The following is a 24,385-nucleotide window of genomic DNA, read 5'->3' on the forward strand; positions in this document are numbered from 1 at the left end:
CCAAACCCATGTTTTACTGTCCTCTGATTTCGAATCTGAGGTGATGTGGAGGGTTGATGTTGCTCTATTCGGGTGACTTGTCCTCACTGTTCCCCTGGTGTCTAGAGCTCGGGGCTAGATGGACAGCTAGCTCAGCATTATAATGCTTTGTGGCTACTCTGTACTGTAGCAAATCGAGGGTTGCTAGTTCGGACCCTGGCTAGTTCTACTCAGCCTTTCATCCTTTTGAGGTTGATAAAATGAGCAGCGCCTTATGTCCCTTAGGGGATTAGCCGCTCCTTTCAAGTACAATCATGTTAATGATGTTTGGATGCCTGTTAGTTCTAGTGTCCTTTTATGGCCCTGGCTCTTTGGAGTGTTGGGCTCCTGCAAGGGGTGGTCTCTTCCCTTTGGGTCGGAACTTGCAAGGGCTTCTTGCTCTTGTTATCTGTTTTATTCTGGATTTTCCCCTGGGAAGTCTGTTTTTTTTTTATATCAAATGGGGAATTTATGTGCCTGGAAGTTGGTTTAATCCAAACATTTGTGAGGCCCGGGCGTCCTGTCCTGATCTTCCGGTTGTCAAAGGTTTTACTCAGCGTTTTCAATTTTGGAATCCCGCCGTGGGATGTTACCGGACCTTATGATCCTAGGACTGGTCTGGGGGTTCCACTTTCCGGGGTACTTGGGCTTCACCCTTGTTTTGGTTGTTCTGTTTTACAGCTTGGCCAGATTTATTGAGTGCTGGGGCTTCTTGGGCCTTGTCTTGTGTGGATGATATGGTCCCCCTGAGACAGCCAACTAACGTGACCTGATGGTTGGCTTTCCTGCCTAGCAAATGGAAGGTTTGTGGTTGCTAAGCTGTTGCTTTTGCGCCTGTTATGTGTGCTTGCACAATGGTGTTTTAAGGGGTTCTTCCGTGTTCGTCAGTGACGTGGCCTTGTGTTCTCTCGGTTCTTCCTACGTCTTCCTGTCTTATGGGCAGGTGTTTATCGACACTCTCCTCTTCAGGGGGCTATTTTTCCTCCTTACAGAGGTGTTGTTCCCTTTTTGGGGGCCTCTCCTGTGTTCGGAAGGTTGGAACAGATGTGTCAGGGTTTTTTCCCTGTTGTGTTTGCCATGTGCTGCTGGCAGCCATATTACTCACCTCTCTTCCTGACTATGGTGCATTGTGGGGGATGCTGCTCAATTCCTGCACTTCCTTTTATGGCCAGACTGGTGTGCATCATCCATGTGAGGCAGGATGCAGTCTCAGAATTGTGATGTCATCACTTATTATTTAAAGGGCCTCTGTTCAGTATGCTTTGCCTTTGCATTGTCTCAGACCTGTTTGTGAGAGTTCCTGTGTATTACCTGGCTGCCTGACGTCCTTCCTGGTTCCTGATACCTGGCATCTTCCTGACTCTGCTGTTTTCCTTGTTCCTGATTCTGGCTTGTCTGACTATTTGCTTTGGCTCCTGACTCGGCTCGTCTGACTACCAGCTCTGGTTTTGACTCCTGGCTTGTTATTTGACTTGTGGACTTTTTATTATTTTTTGCTATTAATAAGGTGTGATTATTTTTGAACGTCTCGTCTCAGTCTGATTCCTGGCACCCTGACAAGATGTTTATCTGGTTCAGGGATTGGTCTGCTCTTTGAGTTGTTCCTTTCCATCTGGGGAGCTGCTGGCTCCGCATTGAGACTTAGTCGGGTGGCCTTGCTAGATCTCCTTGGGTCTAACGCCTGCTCGTTTGTCTTTAGATTGAGGATTCTTCCGCCCTTTGGGGGCCGGTATTGGGGTTCCTTTTTGGTTCCCTTACTTCAGTTCTGCCGTTGCTTGGGCTGGTCCAGCTAGGTGTAGGATCTAAGATCTAATGTTCATCTTCAGGTCTTGGGGGTGGCAGTGGACCTTCTTTTTTTAGATGATAGGAAATAAAAAGGGCGACTCCTGGTGCAGATCAATGGTGCTACAAGAACCCAGTATTGACTCAAGTATAACAGGGTACTCACATTTGTCAAAGCACCCAATGGTGCATATAACACCTACTGGACTATTTTAGTGGCCCAGTGCACATAAACAGCACTATCCTTGGTATATTGTTCCAAAGCACCTCCAGTGATCATAGGCGGTAGGTAGAGCAAAAAGACTCGTGGAAAGTGCTTAATTAAAAAATGTGGTTTGTTTTTAAAAATAAATAAAAGTGTACAATATGTAATAAAAACAGATACTATATTGCTACAAATTTCTCGGCGTCCACTGCACCGTTTCCTCCATATGCCTGATAAAAGAGTCCACAGCTCTGTTGTTTCTGTGGGGCGTCTCTTAGTTTTTATTCTTCTGGCACCTTTTCACTCTGGTGTTTCTTCTACTGTTCCTTGGCAAAATGACTGGGGGATGAGGGAAGTGGGAGGAATATTTAAGCCTTTGGCTGGGGTGTCTATGCCTCCTCCTGGTGGCCAGGTTCTTATTTCCCAAAAGTAGTGAATGCAGCTGTGGACTCTTTCCATCTGAAGAAAAGAAAATTATCAGGTAAGCATAATTTTTAATGGGTTGTGGTTTCAGAGAGAAAAAAACACATACTTCATATTAAAAAATAAACCTAACTGACATACATTTTATACAGTTCAACTTTTATAAAATGTAATTGGAAACACAATAAGGGGAAAACAATTTTAAAGTGTACTGTCCCTTTAATGTTTACTTTGATTTGCTCTGGTTGCTAGACTTAAATTCTTGATCACATCTGGTATGTGATGATGATTTTCATTATTATAAATAACTTATCTGTTTATTATTAAAAAAAAATTAACAGGTATTTGAAATCGCAGACGTAGTTGATCAAATGTCTCCTTGGGGAATGTTACGGATCCCACGTCCTATGATAATGATTCGAGCTTTCCGAATTTATTTCCGATTTGAGCTTCCAAGAACAAGGATAACAAATATTTTAAAGTAAGTTTATTTTTATTGTGAGTATCACTGTTAAACAACTACACATTGAAGATAGATCATCAAAAGATGGAAGTAAGAACATAGAGACCTGTGGTAGTTTTAGGAGTCGATCAAAGGTGTTGGTAACTTTAAATTTGCCAGTCTTTTCTTTTAGTGTGACTATCGCTGTATAATGTTACTTTGGACCCCCCTCACACAATATTAACAGAAACATGAGGCCCCTGGACCCAAGAACATGAGAGATTTTTTTAGGCAAGGTGTGTGATTGTGGGTTGCTGAAAAAAGCATACAAAGAAGACATGGAGAGAGAAGCAGGAAACAAAGGGGATTTGTATAAGAAACATTGAAATACTTACAAGTAAATGTTGCAGCAAAAATTATACCTAATTTTTTTAAGCAGATCAAGCACTAATAGAAGGTACCTTTAACTTGCAAGAGATAGCTTACTATGAAAAACACCAATATCAAATGCAAAAGAAAAAATTAAAAAGAGAGAAAAAAATGGCATACATGGTAAATATCAGCACACAAGTCATCGTTTCTTAAATATTTCATTCATTTTAATGTACAAAATTTAGTTCACCTTCTTAAAAACAAAATTTTGGATTTTTACCTATATTGTTCAATAAAAATAATGATTGAAAATCAAGATATATATATATATATATATATAATTTTTTTTCACTTTGCACCATTTTGCAACTTATGCAGAAAAGTAGTAGGTATGAAATATTTATACATAAAAATATTAGCTAAATTTTAAATTAGCCCAGTTTGACAATGTATGCATATTTCTACCATTTCATCACAGCATAACCACAAAAAAACAAACAAACATAAAATAGTTGCTGCAAAATCATCCTATATGGAACATCAAAAAATATATTCCACTTCTATACTCACCCACCTCCCTGAAATCAGCATTAAATTAAAGCTAGCAGATAATCATTATAAATTTGACAAAACAAAAATTATAAGGTCATGAGACCCCTTATTTGTATGCCGAGTCTTGTTTCAAATGAGGGATCTTATGATGTATTTCTATGGGGAGGTATTAATAAAGTTTTCTTAAAAATAACCTGAGCACCATAAATTGAACCAATGTAGTGAGTTATTTGTCAATGTTATGACAAGCACCCAGCAGCTGGATGGGCACAGGATCACTCACTTGAAAAAGCAGGTTTCTTGCTTGCAAACTAGAAGTCTAAAGTTTCTCTGTGTATTTTGGGTGTAGATATATGGGATAACACTCCCCCCCCCCAGGTATTGGTTTCAAATACCTATTGTTTTGTCAGGTGACCACTATTGCCATTCTAATCAATTAAAAACCATATGGGCATGTGACCCCTTTTTTGAAAGAGAAGCCTCTCCTCTTCTTTATTTGCCCCATTTTAGTGTTTATTTAGGAGTACTATGGCCTCTTTTAAAGCATTAAGCACTGTAAAAGTCAGATAGGTAATTGCAGTTTGTATGGTGATAACCTGCTACCTAAAGGGACATGATACTCCTAATTTGAAAGTGGATAATCCCTGCTTCCATGTGAGACTTATTGTGTGTATTTGTGTACATACATTAGGTAAGTTATTAACATTTTTATTTTGGTCACCTAATGATGGCAGGTGTTTGAGACACCTCATTGTTAAGAATGTACTTCCTTATTTTCAAACAGGGGTTTCATAGTCCGTTTTGTGGGTAAGGACAGTGGCTCTAAAAGCCCCCCATCATCTAACAATGCTCAGGTGCGTAATTGAGGCAGATGATTGCCTCTACCATGGAGATCACCTAATAATTAGAAGGCGTGTGCATCCCTATTTAAAATAGGAGAATTTCCTCTTTCACATGCAGGTCTCATACCCCTATAATTAAATCAGAGGAGCAGACAAAGCCCTATAATAGCCACCCTCCCCACCACTAGAAATTACCTAGTTTCTAAAAAGGAATGTGGTATCACTGCTTTTAATTGTGACCAGATATATTATACAGAAAATCATTTCAAGGTCTTACGTTCCTAAAAGTGGTCGGGGAACTGAGATGGGAGCTTTTAAAGTCCCCCGCCCCACAGCAGCTTCAGAAACTTGGAAGGTATGTGTTATAGGGAATTTACACAGCAGCTAACTATAGGGAAGAAGACTGCAGGATCCTTTTCTGGCAGCAGTGGGAGGGTTTCCAGAATCTGTATCAAATCAGGAGCCCCCCAAGAAAGATATGAAGACAGTTATCTAATAGGCTCATCACTGCCATTAAAAAGATGTGACTGATTTAAGTAAAATTACCAGTCCATTACTTTTATAAACCTCTGGAATACAAAATTCAAGAAATCAATGACTCCCACATTGGGGTTAAAGAACTAGATCTTAGATGCAAGCAGTCCATTTTACTTTTTTTTTTCCAACATAAAATAATTTAATAAAATATAAAATCCTGTAGTTAACTAAATTCAAGTATATTAGATTTGTATAGGTTGAACTCAATGGACTTCAGTCATTTTTTCAACCTCATTTACTATGTTAAAAAAGTGATAACTTTTACTAGAAGCATTTTTGCCAATAGATGTATCTTGAAAATATGTTTCTATTCAAAGATGTAATTCATCTATGCACATTTAAATTTTGACCGGATTGTCCCTTTAAATCTTCCCTTACTATGAATTTAAAACACCTCAGAAGACGATCCTACGTTATATTTAATGAGAAATTTCTTGTAGCCACTTTCATCCACTCAGAATTGGGCTCTTGCTTCTGGCATCATACAGTTATCCCTTAGATGGGTTTGGATAGGAATATGTTCCCAACTAATTACAATATATGGCATGATTTCTTTGTAATGTCATGTTGAAATTATGCAATTTTTATTGGTTTGGATTTGTTTTAAAACATTATAATAAATGTGAGGGGGTTGTCAACTTACTTGAAATCATCCCTTTGATTCTGACTGGTAAGTTAACCTTAATGTTGTCTTTCAATGGTTGTATAATGTTTTAGTCGATCAAAAAAATAGAGACATTTTATAAAAAGAGCACTCTGGCTTTTCCTTATTTCAATCAACACTGAGAACAATCGGGATTCTTTTGCAGAATACTAAAATAATGGTTTAACTTAGGTGATGCTTCCTTTATAGTATACAATGACTTTAAAATGATGTTACTTTAAATTGCATTATCAGTTTATATATAATTATTCATTGGAAACAACAAAATTAACACCTAGATTTAGAGTTCTGCGTTAGCCGTCCAAACCAGCGTTAGGGGGTCCTAACGCTGGTTTTTACCGCCCGCTGGTATTTAGAGTCAGTCATGAAAGGGTCTAACGCTCACTTTCCAGCCGTGACTTTTCCATACCGCAGATCCCCCTACGCCAATTGCGTATCCTATCTTTTCAATGGGATCTTTCTAACGCTGGTATTTAGAGTCTTGGCTGAAGTGAGCGTTAGAAATCTAACGACAAGACTCCAGCCGCAGAAAAAAGCCAGGAGTTAAGAGCTTTCTGGGCTAACGCTGGTTCATAAAGCTCTTAACTACTGTGCTCTAAAGTACACTAACACCCATAAACTACCTATGTACCCCTAAACCGAGGCCCCCCCACATCGCCGTCACTCTATTAAATTTTTTTAACCCCTAATCTGCCGACCGCACACCGCCGCAACCTACATTATCCCTATGTACCCCTAATCTGCTGCCCCTAACATCGCCGACCCCTACATAATATTTATTAACCCCTAATCTGCCCCCCCCAACATCGCCGCTACCTACCTACAATTATTAACCCCTAATCTGCCGACCGGACCTCGCCGCTACTCTAATACATGTATTAACCCCTAAAGCTAAGTCTAACCCTAACACTAACACCCCCCTAAGTTAAATATAATTTTTATCTAACGAAATAAAATAAATCTTATTAAATAAATTATTCCTATTTAAAGCTAAATACTTACCTGTAAAATAAACCCTAATATAGCTACAATATAAATAATAATTATATTGTAGCTATTTTAGGATTAATATTTATTTTACAGGCAACTTTGTATTTATTTTAACCAGGTACAATAGCTATTAAATAGTTAATAACTATTTAATAGCTACCTAGATAAAATAATTACAAAATTACCTGTAAAATAAATCCTAACCTAAGTTACAATTAAACCTAACACTACACTATCAATAAATAAATTAAATAAACTATCTACAATTATATCAACTAAACTAAATTACAAAAAAAACAAACACTAAATTACAAAAAAAAAAAAAACACTAAATTACATAAAATAAAAAAAGATTACAAGAATTTTAAACTAATTGCACCTACTCTAAGCCCCCTAAAAAAATAACAAAGCCCCCCAAAATAAAAAAAAATGCCCTACCCTATTCTAAAATAAAAATTGTAAAGCTCTTTCTCTTGTTAAATGTATCCAGTCCACGGATCATCCATTACTTATGGGATATTAACTCCTCCCCAACAGGAAGTGCAAGAGGATTCACCCAGCAGAGCTGCTATATAGCTCCTCCCCTAACTGCCATTACCAGTCATTCTCTTGCACCCAACGAATAGATAGGATGTGTGAGAGGACTGTGGTGATTATACTTAGTTTCATACCTTCAATCAAAAGTTTGTTATTTTATAATAGCACCGGAGTGTGTTATTCCTTCTCTGGTAGAATTTGAAGAAGAATCTACCTGAGTTTTTCTATGATTTTAGCCGGAGTAGTTAAGATCATATTGCTGTTTCTCAGCCATCTGAGGAGAGGTAAACTTCAGATCAGGGGACAGCGGGCAGATTAATCTGCAAAGAGGTATGTAGCAGCTTATTATTTTCTGACAATGGAATTGATGAGAAAATTCTGCCATACCGATATAATGTAAACTCAGCCTCAAATGCAGTAGCAGCAACTGGTATCAGGCTGTCATGTATGTATATTTTACACTTCAGTATTCTGGGGAATGGCACTTCACTGGAATTATACTGTATGCATAAAACTTTAGCCTAATTTGCAGGGACTAGCAACAGGCTTTTTAATAACACTCAATTTATTAATGTTAAACGTTTTTTGCTGGCATGTAAAATCGTTTAATTTTCTGAGGTACTGGGTGAAAAAATGTTTTGGGCACTATTTTTTTCCACTTGGCAGTCGTTTTATTTAATTTATGACAGTTTACTGATCTCTCTCACTGTTATGTGTGAGGGGGAGGGGCCTTTTTTGGTGCTTTTGCTACGCATCAAAAAATTCAGTCAGAAGTATATTGTCTTCCCTGCATGATCCGGTTCATCTCTACAGAACTCAGGGGTCTTCAAAACTTGTTTTGAGGGAGGTAATCACTCACAGCAGAGCTGTGAGATTGTAGTTGACTGTGATAAAAAAAAAACGTTTATTTCTGTTTTTTTTTTTTTTTTTTTTCTGCTATCAGGGTTAGTTATCCTTTGCTAATGGGAGCAATCCTTTGCTAAAATTGTGTTTTTTACAAAGATTTGATGCTATAACTTTTCAGTTTATTAATTTTCAACTGTCATAACTTTTTCTGTGCTTCTTATAGGCACAGTACGTTTTCATATTATAGTAAATTACTTGAAAAGTATTTCCAAGTTGCTAGTTTATTTGCTAGTGTGTTAAACATGTCTGATTCAGAGGAAGATATCTGTGCTATATGTGCTAAAGCCAAAGTGGAGCCCAATAGAAATGTATGTACTAACTGTATTGATGCTACTTTAAATAAAAGTCAATCTGTACAAATTGAACATATTTCACCAAACAACGAGGGGAGAGTTATGCCGACTAACTAGCCTCACGTGTCAGTACCTGTATCTCCCGCTCGGGAGGTGCGTGATATTGTAGCGCCGAGTACATCTGGGCGGCCATTACAAATCACATTACAGGATATGGCTACTGTTATGACTGAAGTTTTGGCTAAATTACCAGAACTAAGAGGTAAGCGTGATCACTCTGGGGTGAGAACAGAGTGCGCTGATAATATTAGGGCCATGTCAGACACTGCGTCACAATTTGCAGAACATGAGGACGGAGAGCTTCATTCTGCGGGTGACGGTTCTGATCCAAACAAACTGGATTCAGATATTTCAAATTTTAAATTTAAGCTGGAAAACCTCCGTGTATTACTAGGGGAGGTGTTAGCGGCTCTGAATGATTGAAACACAGTTGCAATACCAGAGAAAATGTGTAGGTTGGATAAATATCTTGCGGTACCGGCGAGTACTGACGTTTTTCCTATACCTAAGAGACTTACTGAAATTGTTACTAAGGAGTGGGATAGACCCGGTGTGCCGTTCTCACCCCCTCCGATATTTAGAAAGATGTTTCCAATAGACGCCACCACACGGGACTTATGGCAAACGGTCCCTAAGGTGGAGGGAGCAGTTTCTACTTTAGCTAAGCGTACCACTATCCCGGTGGAGGATAGCTGTGCCTTTTCAGATCCAATGGATAAAAAGTTAGAGGGTTACCTTAAGAAAATGTTTGTTCAACAAGGTTTTATATTGCAACCTCTTGCATGCATTGCGCCTGTCACGGCTGCAGCAGCATTTTGGTTTGAGTCTCTGGAAGAGACACTTGAATCAGCTCCATTAGATGAGATTACACACAAGCTTAAAGCCCTTAAGTTAGCTAACTCATTTATTTCAGATGCCGTAGTACATTTAACTAAACTTACGGCTAAGAATTCCGGATTCGCCATTCAGGCACGCAGAGCACTGTGGCTAAAATCCTGGTCAGCTGACGTTACTTCTAAATCTAAATTGCTTAATATACCTTTCAAAGGGTAGACCTTATTCGGGCCCGGGTTGAAAGAAATTATCGCTGACATTACAGGAGGTAAAGGCCATGCCCTGCCTCAAGACAGAGCCAAACCTAAGGCTAGACAGTCTAATTTTCGTTCCTTTCGTAATTTCAAAGCAGGAGCAGCATCAACTTCCTCTGCACCAAAACAGGAAGGAGCTGTTGCTCGCTACAGACAAGGCTGGAGACCTAACCAGTTCTGGAACAAGGGCAAGCAGGCCAGGAAACCTGCTGCTGCCCCTAAGACAGCATGAATCGAGGGCCCCCGATCCGGGAACGGATCTAGTGGGGGGCAGACTTTCTCTCTTCGCCCAGGCTTGGGCAAGAGATGTCCAGGATCCCTGGGCGTTAGAGATCATATCTCAGGGATACCTTCTAGACTTCAAATTCTCTCCCCCAAGAGGGAGATTTCATCTGTCAAGGTTTTCAACAAACCAAATAAAGAAAGAGGCGTTTCTACGCTGCGTACAAGATCTTTTATTAATGGGAGTGATCCATCCGGTTCCGCGGTCGGAACAAGGACAAGGGTTTTACTCAAATCTGTTTGTGGTTCCCAAAAAAGAGGGAACTTTCAGGCCAATCTTGGATTTAAAGATCCTAAACAAATTCCTAAGAGTTCCATCGTTCAAAATGGAAACTATTCGGACAATTTTACCCATGATCCAAAAGGGTCAGTACATGACCAAAGTGGATTTAAAGGATGCTTACCTTCACATACCGATTCACAAAGATCATTGCCGGTATCTAAGGTTTGCCTTTCTAGACAGGCATTACCAGTTTGTAGCTCTTCCATTCGGATTGGCTACGGCTCCGAGAATCTTCACAAAGGTTCTGGGTGCTCTTCTGGCGGTACTAAGACCGCGAGGAATTGCGGTAGCTCCGTACCTAGACGACATTCTGATACAAGCTTCAAGCTTTCAAACTGCCAAGTCTCATACAGAGTTAGTACTGGCATTTCTAAGGTCGCATGGATGGAAGGTGAACGAAAAGAAGAGTTCTCTCTTTCCACTCACAAGAGTTCCCTTCTTGGGGACTCTTATAGATTCTGTAGAAATGAAGATTTACCTGACAGAAGACAGGTTAACAAAGCTTCAAAATGCATGCCGTGTCCTTCATTCCATTCAACACCCGTCAGTAGCTCAATGCATGGAGGTGATCGGCTTAATGGTAGCAGCAATGGACATAGTACCCTTTGCACGTCTACATCTCAGACCGCTGCAATTGTGCATGCTAAGTCAGTGGAATGGGGATTACTCAGACTTGTCCCCTACTCTGAATCTGGATCAAGAGACCAGAAATTCTCTTCTATGGTGGCTTTCTCGGCCACATCTGTCCAGGGGGATGCCATTCAGCAGGCCGGACTGGACAATTGTAACAACAGACGCCAGCCTACTAGGTTGGGGCGCTGTCTGGAATTCTCTGAAGGCTCAGGGACAATGGAATCAGGAGGAGAGTCTCCTACCAATAAACATTCTGGAATTGAGAGCAGTTCTCAATGCCCTTCTGGCTTGGCCCCAGTTAACAACTCGGGGGTTCATCAGGTTTCAGTCGGACAACATCACGACTGTAGCTTACATCAACCATCAGGGAGGGACAAGAAGCTCCCTAGCAATGATGGAAGTATCAAAGATAATTCGCTGGGCAGAGTCTCACTCTTGCCACCTGTCAGCAATCCACATCCCGGGAGTGGAGAACTGGGAGGCGGATTTCTTAAGTCGTCAGATCAGGGATCCGGGAGCGGTTCTGATAGATGCTTTGACAGCACCTTGGACCTTCGGGATGGCTTATGTGTTTCCACCCTTCCCGATGCTTCCTCGATTGATTGCCAGAATCAAACAGGAGAGAGCATCAGTGATTTTAATAGCGCCTGCATGGCCACGCAGGACTTGGTATGCAGATCTAGTGGACATGTCATCCTGTCCACCTTGGTCGCTACCTCTGAAACAGGACCTTCTGATCCAGGGTCCCTTCAAACATCAAAATCTAATTTCTCTGAAGCTGACTGCTTGGAAATTGAACGCTTGATTTTATCAAAACGTGGTTTTTCTGAGTCAGTTATTGATACCTTAATACAGGCTAGGAAGCCTGTTACCAGAAAGATTTACCATAAGATATGGCGCAAATACTTATATTGGTGCGAATCCAAGAGTTACTCATGGAGTAACGTTAGGATTCCGAGGATATTGTCTTTTCTACAAGAAGGTTTAGAAAAGGGTTTATCCGCTAGTTCCTTAAAGGGACAGATTTCAGCTCTGTCCATTCTTTTACACAAACGTCTGTCAGAAGTTCCGGACGTTCAAGCTTTTTGTCAGGCTTTAGCTAGGATCAAGCCTGTGTTTAAAACTGTTGCTCCACCATGGAGTTTGAACTTAGTTCTTAATGTTTTACAGGGGGTTCCGTTTGAACCCCTTCATTCCATTGATATCAAGTTGTTATCTTGGAAAGTTCTGTTTTTAATGGCGATTTCCTCGGCTCGAAGAGTCTCTGAGTTATCTGCCTTACATTGTGATTCTCCTTATCTGATTTTTCATTCAGACAAGGTAGTTCTGCGTACTAAACCTGGGTTCCTACCTAAGGTGGTCACTAACAGGAATATCAATCAAGAGATTGTGGTTACATCTTTGTGTCCTAATCCTTCTTCGAAAAAGGAACGTCTGCTACACAATCTAGATGTAGTCCGTGCCCTGAAATTTTATCTACAGGCAACTAAGGATTTTCGACAAACGTCTTCCCTGTTTGTCGTTTTTTCTGGTCAGAGGAGAGGTCAAAAAGCTTCGGCTACCTCTCTCTCCTTTTGGCTTCGTAGCATAATACGGTTAGCCTATGAGACTGCTGGACAGCAGCCTCCTGAAAGAATTACAGCACATTCTACTAGAGCTGTGGCTTCCACTTGGGCCTTTAAGAATGAGGCTTCTGTTGAACAGATTTGCAAGGCTGCAACTTGGTCTTCTCTTCATACTTTTTCCAAATTTTACAAATTTGACACTTTTGCTTCTTCGGAGGCTGTTTTTGGGAGAAAGGTTCTTCAGGCAGTGGTTCCTTCCGTATAAAGAGCCTGCCTGTCCCTCCCGTCATCCGTGTACTTTAGCTTTGGTATTGGTATCCCATAAGTAATGGATGATCCGTGGACTGGATACACTTAACAAGAGAAAACATAATTTATGCTTACCTGATAAATTTATTTCTCTTGTAGTGTATCCAGTCCACGGCCCGCCCTGTCACTTTAAGGCAGGTAATTTTTCCATTAAACTACAGTCACCACTGTACCCTATGGTTTTCCTTTCTCTGCATGTTTTCGGTCGAATGACTGGTAATGGCAGTTAGGGGAGGAGCTATATAGCAGCTCTGCTGGGTGAATCCTCTTGCACTTCCTGTTGGGGAGGAGTTAATATCCCATAAGTAATGGATGATCCGTGGACTGGATACACTACAAGAGAAATAAATTTATCAGGTAAGCATAAATTATGTTTTTACCTTACCAGCCCTTAAAAGGGCCTTTTGCGGGGCATGTCCCAAAGAATTCTGCTCTTTTGCCTGAAAAAAAAATACAATACCCCCCCAACATTACAACCCACCACCCACATACCCCTAATCTAACCCAAACCCCCCTTAAATAAACCTAACACTAAGCCCCTGAAGATCTTCCTACCTTGTCTTCACCACACCGGGTATCACCGATCCGTCCAGAAGAGGGTCCGAAGTCTTCCTCCTATCCGGCAAGAAGAGCTCCTCCAGAGGGTCCAAAGTCTTCATCCTATACGGGCAGATGAGGACATCCGGACCGGCAGACATCTTCATCCAAGCGGCATCTTCTATCTTCTTCCATCCGGCACGGAGCGGGACCACCTTCAAGCAGCCGACGCGGAGCCATTGGAATAATCGGAATTAAGGTAGGAAAAATCTGATTGTCTGATCGGAACAGCCAATAGAATGCGAGCTCAATCTGATTGGCTGATTGGATCAGCCAATCGGATTGAACTTGAATCTGATTTGCTGATTCAATCAGCCAATCAGATTTTTCCTACCTTAATTCCGATTGGCTGATAGAATCCTATCAGCCAATCGGCATTCGAGGGACGCTATCTTGGATGACGTCCCTTAAAGGAACCTTCATTCGTTGTTAGTCTGTCGGTGAAGAAGGATGGCTCTGCGTCGGCTGCTTGAAGATGGTCCCGCTTCACGCCGGATGGAAGAAGATAGAAGATGCCGCTTGGATGAAGATGTCTGCTGGTCCGGATGTCCTCTTCTGCCCGGATAGGATGAAGACTTTGGACCCTCTGGAGGAGCTCTTCTTGCCGGATAGGAGGAAGACTTTGGACCCTCTTCTGGACGGATCAGTGATACCCGGCGTGGTGAAGACAAGGTAGGAAGATCTTCTGGGGCTTAGTGTTAGGTTTATTTAAGGGGGGTTTTGGTTAGATTAGGGGTATGCGGGTGGTGGGTTGTAATGCTGGGGGGGGGTATTGTATTTTAAGGGCTTGTAAGGTAAAAGAGCTTTACAATTTTTATTTTAGAATAGGGTAGGGCATTTTTTTTTATTTTGGGGGCTTTGTTATTTTTTTAGGGGGCTTAGAGTAGGTGTAATTAGTTTAAAATTCTTGTAATTTTTTTTTATTTTTTGTAATTTAGTGGGTTTTTTTTTGTAATTTAGTGGTTTTTTTTTTTTTTGTAATTTAATTTAGTTGATTTAATTGTAGATAATTGTAGGTAGTTTATTTAATTAATTTATTGATAGTGTAGTGTTAGGTTTAATTGTAACTTAGGTTAGGATTTATTTTACAGGTAATTTTGTAATTATTTTATCTAGGTAGCTATTAAATAGTTATTAACTATTTAATAGCTATTGTACCTGGTAAAAAATAAATACAAAGTTGCCTGTAAAATAAATATTAATCCTAAAATAGCTACAATATAATTATTATTTATATTGTAGCTATATTAGGGTTTATTTTACAGGTAAGTATTTAGCTTTAAATAGGAATAATTTATTTAATAAGATTTATTTTATTTCGTTAGATAAAAATAATATTTAACTTAGGGGGGTGTTAGTGTTAGGGTTAGACTTAGCTTTAGGGGTTAATACATTTATTAGAGTAGCGGCGAGGTCCAGTCGGCAGATTAGGGGTTAATAATTGTAGGTAGGTGGCGGGGACGTTGGGGGCGGCAGATTAGGGGTTAATAAATATAATATAGGGGTCGGCGGGGGTTAGGGGCAGCAGATTAGGGGTACATAGGGATAACGTAGGTTGCGGTTGTGTATACGGAGCGGCAGATTAGGGGTTAAAAATAATATGCAGGGGTCAGCGATAGCGGGGGCAGCAGATTAGGGGTTAATAAGTGTAAGGTTAGGGGTGTTTAGACTCGGGGTACATGTTAGGGTGTTAGGTGCAGACATAGGAAGTGTTTCCCCATAGGAAACAATGGGGCTGCGTTAGGAGCTGAACGCTGCTTTTTTGCAGGTGTTAGGGTTTTTTTCAGCCCAAACTGCCCCCTTGTTTCCTATGGGGGAATCGTGCACAAGCACGTTTTTGAAGCTGGCCGCGTCCGTAAGCACCGCTGGTATTTAGAGTTGCAGTGGCGGTAAATTATGCTCTATGCTCCCATTTTGGAGCCTAATGCAGCCCTTCTGTGAACTCTAAATACCAGCGGTATTTAAAAGGTGCGGGGGAAAAAATACACGCGTAGCTAATGCACCCCTTTGGCCGCAGAACTCTAAATCTAGGCCTAAGTTAATTAAAATGCCAAAGCATTTATTTCATTTGATAATATAATAATGGAATTATAAATTAGCTTAAAGGGGCATAAAACCCATTTTTTTTTTCTTTTATGATTGAGATAGAACACACACATTTAAGCAACTTTCCAATTTACTTTGGTTATCAAATTTTCTTCATTTTCTTGTTATCCTTTGTTGAAAGCAGTAAATTAAACTTATGAGTGTGCACGTGTCTGCAGTTCTATATGGCAGCAGTTTTGCAACAATGTTATACATTAGCAGGAGCACTAGATGGCAGCACTGTTTCCTGTCATGTAGTGCTTCAGGCATGTGCACGCTACCTACCTAGGTATCCCTTTAACAAAGAATAACATGAGAACAAAGCAAAATTGATAATAGAAGTAAATTGGAAACTTTTTAAAATTGTATTCTCTATTTGAATAATGAAAGAACATTTTTGGGTGTCCATTTAACTTTTATATTAGTGTCACCTGTTATTTTCTGTGCAGTATCAGCATTCCTTGACATGCTCAACTGAATACAAAATATTTTTTAGAAATGTTTAAATATTAACATTAAGTACTCATTAATCCTCTAATGCTTTTAGTTATCTCCCTTTTTTGCTACTATGCTACACTTCAACTCCAATAGCCACTGACTTTTAGGAACCTAATAACCACCAAATTATCCCCCTCTACACCATACTGACACCCTACTTTTAGTACCTCCCTAGTTTCCATTACTTCTTACTGCATTTTAACCCCTGATTTGCACCTACACTTGCAAACCCCCAAAGTAATTACCTACCTCTAAGACCACTGGATACCACACAGTCATGAAAAACCCTTGGTCACTGCACCTTGACAAATTGCTTCAGACACCCACCCAAGGTTCTTTCACATAGTGCCGCCTAACTGACACAATATTTTAATAGAAATGTTCTCATTATTCAGTTGTTCCAAGAGGTCTGCTTATTTTTGTGTAAATATTCCTTTAAAACCCTGATGAACAAAATTGGTACACTTGAAATATGGTTTTACTCCTTTACCTCATAAATGTTTAGTGTATCCCTCATCAATAGGTTTCTTTTTTTAACATTAAAAAAATCTCCTAATAGCTAGTTAAGCTATTATAATACCTTATCCGTAGTGCTTAGTTATTCTTGTTTTCCATTCTTCTCTTTCTATGACATTCCTCTGTATCATTTCAGAAAAAAATAATAATTTTAATTTATGTGACACTTCTATTCTAGTTTTATCTGCTTGCGACATGCAATTAATTATTAAAGGTAAAAAAAAAAAAAAATATTTAAAAAAAAAAAACAACCAAACATTGTGTGCTAAGAAATGTATGCCCTTGTTTAAATGTTTTCACCAAGTCAACTTCCCAAAAAGGTCCTGAAACACAAAGATGTTTCTTCTACCACACAAAGAGGTGGAACACTTGAAAATATCCCATTTTATGCATTATTTAAAGAGACAATGTACTCAGGGAAGCAGCTGATAAAAAAAATCATTGGGTTCACATCAACTGCAGGAATAAATGGTCTGGTCTCTCCCACACCTCACTGGGAGGTTGAATTCTATTGCGTCCTCTTGCGGACATCATTTTTCTATAACCATAATTTCAATCTTTACATTTCCGGTAAAGTTTGCAGTTTCAATAGACAAAAATATATATTTCATATGAGAAAACAAAGGCAAAAGTGGTATATGCAAACAATATAATACACTCCAGCAAGTAAATGGATCATTGGGAACAAATTTAAGGGCAGATAATGTCCCTTTAACCCAGGATTTCCCCTTTTGCAAAATGTATGGATGATGTTGGCTAAATGTCTTTTTCTTGCTCTTCTAACATTACTATTATATATATATAGGAACCTGGTCAACATACATCCGGATAATATTTATGTGTCATTTATTTCAGGCGTTCAGGAGAACAAATATGGAGTGTTTCAATATTTTTATTATTTTTCCTACTTTTATATGGGATCCTTGGAGTCCAGATGTTTGGAACATTTACTTATCACTGTGTTACAAATGACACACAGTCTGGGTAAGTAAATACATTTTTATCTGTCTTCTTATGTAGCAAAATGCATAAAATATTACGATATGTTTATTGAAATCAAGATTGGTATTCTGTCTCAGGCAATTAAAATGCATGTTATAAGAAAAATTTGTATCTGATAGCTAAAAAAAAATCATAGATGGCTATCAACATTCGTCTTTGAGTGCATAAAGTATTTTAATGCAAGTTAGTGAAATATACAATTATAAAATTACAATTATGAAATAATGTTTCAACGTTGATTATTTCAAGAGAATAGGCACTTACTTTAAGGATGCAAAAATTATTTAAATCTGACAAAAAAAACATTATTATGTCTTGAATTTTTTTTTCTAGATAAAGATTATTCATTTGACAAACCCACCATTTGATTAAGATGTATGGGGGGGGGGTCCATTCTTTCCATTCATAATTTACTTGAAAAGTAGATTACTTGAATGTTATCATATTTTCTAATTTGAACTGTTCCACACTTTTCAATTATGAAACTTGTACACAAATTAAATATAATCATTGAAAAGTTAATTTATGATTACAGTGAAGTATTTGGATGTGTAAGCATGTTAATTATAAAAGAGATCTAAATAATTGTAATTTATTTATTGAATTGGTTAAAGAAAAAAAAACAGCAGTAAAATTTATAAGGCAGTTATCATCAACAAGGGACATGAAGCCCAAACTTTTTCTTTCTTGATTCAGATAGAGCATGCACTTTTAAGCAACTTTCTAATTTAACTCTAGAATCAAATATTCTTTATTCTCTTTGTATAATTTATTGAAAAGCAAGGATGTAATCTCGGGAATGTGCACGTGCCTGCAACACTATATGGCAGCAGTTTTGCAAGACCACTAGGTGGCAGCACTATTTCCTGCCATGTAGTACTTCATACACCTATCAGCTAGATTACGAGTTATGCAGGCTATAGGGAAATTAACGAACGCAAGAAAAGTTGCGTTATTTAACCCCCTATAGCGCAGCCATTACAAGTTTTTCAAAACCCGGCTTGTGTGTGCGATATGGTGCTTTTAAGCTCCATACCGCACCAAAAACATAGAATTCTATCAGCCAATCGGAATTAAGGTAGAAAAAATCCTATTGGCTGATGCAATCATCCAATAGGATTGAAGTTTAATCCTATTGGCTGATCCAATAGGCTGAGCCAATAGGATTTTGTCTACCTTAATTCCAATTGACTGATAGAATTCTATCAGCCAATCGGAATCTAAGGGACGCCATCTGTACTGACGTTGCGTTACAGGCTAAAAGACTTGTGGTACACCTATACCGACAAGATTTGTAATGGCTGCGGTGCTGTTTTAACGCTGAAAATGCCATATTTTCAGCATTAAAAGACGAATGCACAGACTTGTAATCTAGCTGTATGAGCTATTGTCAATTGTTACTGATTTTAAATCAATCAATAAAAAAAAAATAACAAACGTTGAGCTACTATGCAGTATGTTTGCATTCAAATTTGTTCGATTAGATTTGATAGATCAAATTTTCTTCGTTCTCTTGCTATCTTTATTTAAAAAGCAGGAATGTGATGCCTAGGAGCCGGTTATGCTTGCTAATTGGTGGGTAAATGTAAGCCTCCAATAAGCAAGCGCTATCCATGGTGCTGAACCTAAAGTGGGCTGGCTGCTAAGATTTAAATTCCTGCTTTTAAAATAAAGATAGCAAGAGAGCGAAGAAAAATTGATAATAGGAGTAAATTAGAAAGTTGCTTAAAATGTCATGCTCTATCTGAATCCTGAAAGAAAAAAATTTGGATTCAATGTACCTTTAAAACAATGTTGAAGAAGGAATGCTAACTGTTTAAGATTATGGGGTCAATTACAATCCTCTAGAAATAGCTACACAATTCACACTTAAAGGGACATAAAACAACTTCAGTTTAAATATATAGCTTTGTATATAGTAAAATAAGTGTACTCGCAAGTGTGCATTCATGTTTCTTACATTAACCGCATTGTTACTGTAATAGCCAACTCTCCTATGTATTTGGTAGAACACAGTTTGGAGATGACACTCATGGCTTCAGGTGGGACATTTTGGCCCTCCAGAGAAGTGCATGCTAAATAATGTGCATTGCTCCACAACTCTTTCCAAAGCTGTTTCCAGCACTATGCTCAGAAAGTTGTACCTCCGATCTTCTCACCCAGAAGACCTGAGAGAGCACAAAGCACAACACTACTGGTGACCACACACCAGCATCCATAGTGACCTGCTACCCACCTCTATGCACCCACAAAGACTTCAGGATGGCTAAAGATGAGTGTGGGCTAGCCTGCTGGTTTTTACATGCAGTCTGTCATAGGGACTAGCACAAGGAGCTTGTGTGGGGGTTCCCTGTTATTATTTTAGCCAGATGACATCAAAGTGTGAGACAAGAGGCAGTATCGCACGTTCCTGCCCGTGAGAGTTAACTATAGAGCATGTATGTACTGTACGTTCTAAGCATCATGGCACCCACTAGGAAAGAACACAAAAACATTGAGGATTGAGGGGTGGGCAGATCAGAGCATTTGGAACACGTTATAATTGAGTTATTTCTTTAAAAAATATATGTTATATGCTTCTATCTATTTCTCTTACTTTTTTTCCAGCAATCTTCCCACATAGGACTTTTTTTATTTTTTGTGTGTAAAATGGTACCTGTTTTATGGCACTTTAAAGTCTGTGGGAATTTTTGTAGATAATTTGATACGCTTTTCTAAAGGATTGTGATCGACCTCTGTGTTTGTTGTCTCATAAGATATGAACATCATAAAATCTCTCCAAATTATTATTGGCTCAGCAGAAAGATCCCTCTATCTGTCATTGGTGAATAAATAGGATAGAAACTGAATAGATTTGTTTTCTTTTATAAGATGGTGAGAGCCCATAAGCCATCACATGTGGAATTAAACTCCATTCCACTAGAAGGAAGCAATGTGAGATAATTTTGTTATTGCACTATTGCTTGAATATATAAACTGAGCTAGCTCCCAGTAGTGCATTGCTGCTTCTGAGCCTATGCTTTTTAACAAAAAATACCAAGGTTATTAAGTAAATTTCATAATAAAAGTAAATTGAGATGTCTCCTAAAATAGAACACTCTATCTGAACCATTAAAGTTTAATTTTTGACTATATCCTATACAAGAGTATATAGCTTGCCAACAAGAAATGCAAAACATTTTAATATGGCATAGAAATGGCAACCTTGGTAACACGGTATTATAATATATTTTTATAAAAGTGTATTAGCCCACGCATGTCAAGATGAAATAGGCCACTCAAAACTACTATGAAATTGACATGAAATGCAAGGCATAGATTAATGCTTTTAAATTGTATCGGAGTAAACGACATGACATACTAATTTGAATATGAACATGAGTTTGAATATGATACGACAAATGGAGTGATTCGCATTTTGATGACACAGAGACAGATTAATGCGTACGAGAAACTTGACAATCATCAACATTTAACTGTATTGTTTTGTAAAAATGTGGATGAGAACTAATCAGGAACTAGATGTTTATTGGAGTATGTGCAAAAAAAGAGGAGTTTATGAGGATTTTTACCAGTGTTGACAGCAGTGATAAGAATAGTTCTTGAAGTACCATGGTGACAAGGGAAAATTTTCAAAGCAAAGCAAGAATAATGTTAACAAAGGTAACTATTAATCATGAATCCTTTTACAAAGTATTTTAACTGGGAAATGAAACATACATTTCTTCTATAAAGGTAAGACAAGTCCACGGATTTATCCTTTACTTGTGGGATATTTCCTTCCCTACAGGAAGTGGCAAAGAGCACCACAGCAGAGCTGTCTATATAGCTCCTCCCTTAGCTCCACCCCCCAGTCATTCTCTTTGCCTACTCTAAGTACTAGGAAGGGTAAAGTGAAAGAGGTGATAAAATATTAGTGTTTAATTTCTTCAAGCAAGAGTTTGTTATTTTAAATGGTACCGGTGTGTACTATTTACTCTCAGGCAGCAGATGGATGAAGACTACTGCCTGGAGGATGATGATCTTAGCATTTGTAACTAAGGTCCATTGCTGTTCCCACAGAGGCTGAGGAGTACAGGAAACTTCAGTTTGAGGAACGGTTTCATGCTATGCAGCAGTGAGGTATGTTCAGTCATTTTTTTCTGGAGAGACTGTGATATTTCAGAAAGACTGACATTATACCCAGGAAGGTAAGGGTAAACAGTAATCCTTGAGCTAAAAGAAGGGCATTACTTAGCTTGCATGTGGGGCCAATTACTAATATGGTTGACACTGAATGGCAAATGTTTGTGAGCAAACGTTTTTTGATTTGTGAGTGATTTATCATTTTTGTGGGAAATAAACGTTTTGGGCAACTTTATTAGGGCACACATGGCTTAATTTTTGGGCCTTAGAACCCACATGGCTAGTTATAACCGCTCTGGTGCGGTTCTTTAAGGCTGAGGAAACCATGAGTGAGATCGGCGGGGCCTATTTTCGCGCCTCAGATGCGCAGATAGTTTTGTCAGTAAGCAGCAAGCTCTAACTCCTGAGGGCCCTGGTGTATGTTTTGGGCCAAATTGAAGCTTTTACCCCACACTTTCGATCCCTGATGGCAGGTAGGGCCACAGCAGGGCTGTGGCAAGGTGTTGAGAGTGTTTTTTTCCAGATCTGGGCCTATTTTCGATCCGGTTTGGAGATTAAGGGCTTAATTGTTAAAAAAATTTGTGGTGCAATCTTAACTACCTATAGTGTGTCTACATACAAAATTTTGAAAAATTTGGTGCATGTTTAGGCTGTTTTGCAGAACGTGTATGCTTTTTTTCTCTTAAAGGCGCAGTACCGTTTTTTAAGATTATTTTTTTCACTAAATAAAGTGTTTTCATGCTTGTTTGTAGTCATTACTAGCCTGTTCAACATGTCTGACATTGAGGAAAGTCAATGTTCAATATGTTTAGAAGCCACTGTGGAACCTCCACTTAGAATGTGTCCCTCATGCACTGAAAGGTCAATAAATTGTAAAGAACATATTTTAGCTACTAAAAGTATGTCGCAGGATGATTCTCAGTCAGAAGAGAATCAGGTTATGCCATCTAATTCTCTCCAAGTGTCACAACCGTTAACGCCCGCACAAACGACGCCAAGCACTTCTAGTGCGTCTAATTCTTTCACCCTGCAAGATATGGCCGCAGTTATGAATACTACCCTCACAGAGGTTTTATCTAAGCTGCCTGGGTTGCAGGGGAAGCACAGCAGGTCTGGTGTGAGAACAAACGCTGAGCTCTCTGACGCTTTATTAGCCATATCCGATGTACCCTCACAATGTTCTGAAGTGAGGGATTTGCTGGCTGAGGGAGAGATTTCTGACTTAGGAAATATGTTCCCTCAGACAGATTCAGATATGACGGCTTTTAAATTTAAACTAGAACACCTCCGCTTATTGCTCAGGGGGGTTTTAGCGACTCTGGATGATTGTGACCCTATTGTAGTTCCAGAGAAATTGTGTAAAATGGACAGATTCCTAGAGGTTCCTGCCTACACTGATGTTTTTCCGGTCCCTAAGAGGATTTCGGAAATTGTTACTAAGGAGTGGGATAGACCAGGTATTCCGTTCGCTCCCCCTCCTACTTTTAAGAAAATGTTTTCCATATCAGACGCCGTGTGGGACTCGTGGCAGATGGTCCCTAAGGTGGAGGGAGCTATTTCTACCCTGGCTAAGAGTACAACTATACCTATTGAGGACAGTTGTGCTTTCAAAGATCCTATGGATAAAAAATTAGAGGGTCTCCTGAAGAAAATATTTGTTCATCAAGGTTTTCTTCTCCAACCTATAGTGTGCATCGTTCCTGTAACTACTAACATAGTAACATAGTAGATAAGGTTGAAAAAAGACTGAAGTCCATCGAGTTCAACCTATACAAATCTAAAATACTTACAAAAAGCTCCAGTTAAGCTTAAATAACCCCATTAAAATGTGACCCATTTAATACTAGCAATCATATCCATGAATTTTGTTTATATACAGAAATTTATCCAGACTATTTTTAAATGTATCTATGGTATTGGCATTCACTACCTCCTTTGGTAATGAGTTCCACAATGTTATTGCTCTTACAGTGAAAAAACGTTTCCGTTGCAGGAGATTAAATCTCCTTTCCTCCAACCTTAAATTATGACCTCTTGTCAGAACCAATTTTCTTGGAATAAAAAGAGCTTCTGCCATCTCTGTATATGGGCCTTGAATATATTTATATAAAGTAATCATGTCACCTCTCAAGCGCCTTTTTTCTAAAGAGAACAGACCCAGTTTGGCTAGCCTCTCCTCATAGGTTAATTTCTCCAATCCCCTTATTAGCTTTGTGGCCCTTCTCTGAACTTTTTCTAGTTCTGCAATATCTTTTTTAGCAATCGGTCCCCAGAACTGCACTCCAAACTCAAGGTGAGGTCTTACCAGGGCTTTATATAATGACAGAATTATGCTTTCCTCCCTTGAATCAATGCCTCTTTTAATACATGCTAGTATCTTATTAGCCTTTGAAGCCGCTGCCCTGCATTGTGCACTCATCTTTAGCTTGTTATCTATTACTACTCCCAAATCCCTTTCCTCCTGTGTTTGGCTAAGTCTTGTCCCATTTAAAAAATACATAGCCTGCTTATTTTTACTTCCAAAATGTAGAACCTTATATTTTTCCGTATTAAATCTCATTTTCCATTCACTTGCCCATAGTTCTAATTTTAGCAAATCCCTTTGCAAAGAGAGTTCATCCTGCTCTGACCTAATGACCTTACTTAACTTAGTATCATCCGCAAAAATAGAGATGTCGCTATTTAATCCTTGCTCCAAGTCATTTATAAAAATATTAAAAAGAACAGTACTGATCCCTGGGGGACGCCACTGATTACCTTTGTCCAATCTGAGTATGAT

The 24,385-nt window shown here is 38.9% G+C and overlaps 1 protein-coding gene across 2 annotated transcripts in view; it reads left to right on the forward strand.

Moving 5' to 3' along the window:
* NALCN (sodium leak channel, non-selective) overlaps window positions 1-24,385 on the forward strand; it is a 1,159,715-nt gene that overhangs the window by 219,582 nt on the left and 915,748 nt on the right. For both annotated transcript variants that reach the window (XM_053707809.1, XM_053707808.1), the window contains exons 4-5: window positions 2,770-2,909; window positions 17,335-17,463. In XM_053707809.1, coding sequence (XP_053563784.1) covers window positions 2,770-2,909; window positions 17,335-17,463 — 269 coding nt within the window. The remainder of the gene's footprint in view (window positions 1-2,769; window positions 2,910-17,334; window positions 17,464-24,385) is intronic.

The sequence above is a fragment of the Bombina bombina genome, chromosome 3, assembly GCF_027579735.1.
Source record: "Bombina bombina isolate aBomBom1 chromosome 3, aBomBom1.pri, whole genome shotgun sequence".
In the NCBI taxonomy this organism is placed as follows: domain Eukaryota; kingdom Metazoa; phylum Chordata; class Amphibia; order Anura; family Bombinatoridae; genus Bombina; species Bombina bombina.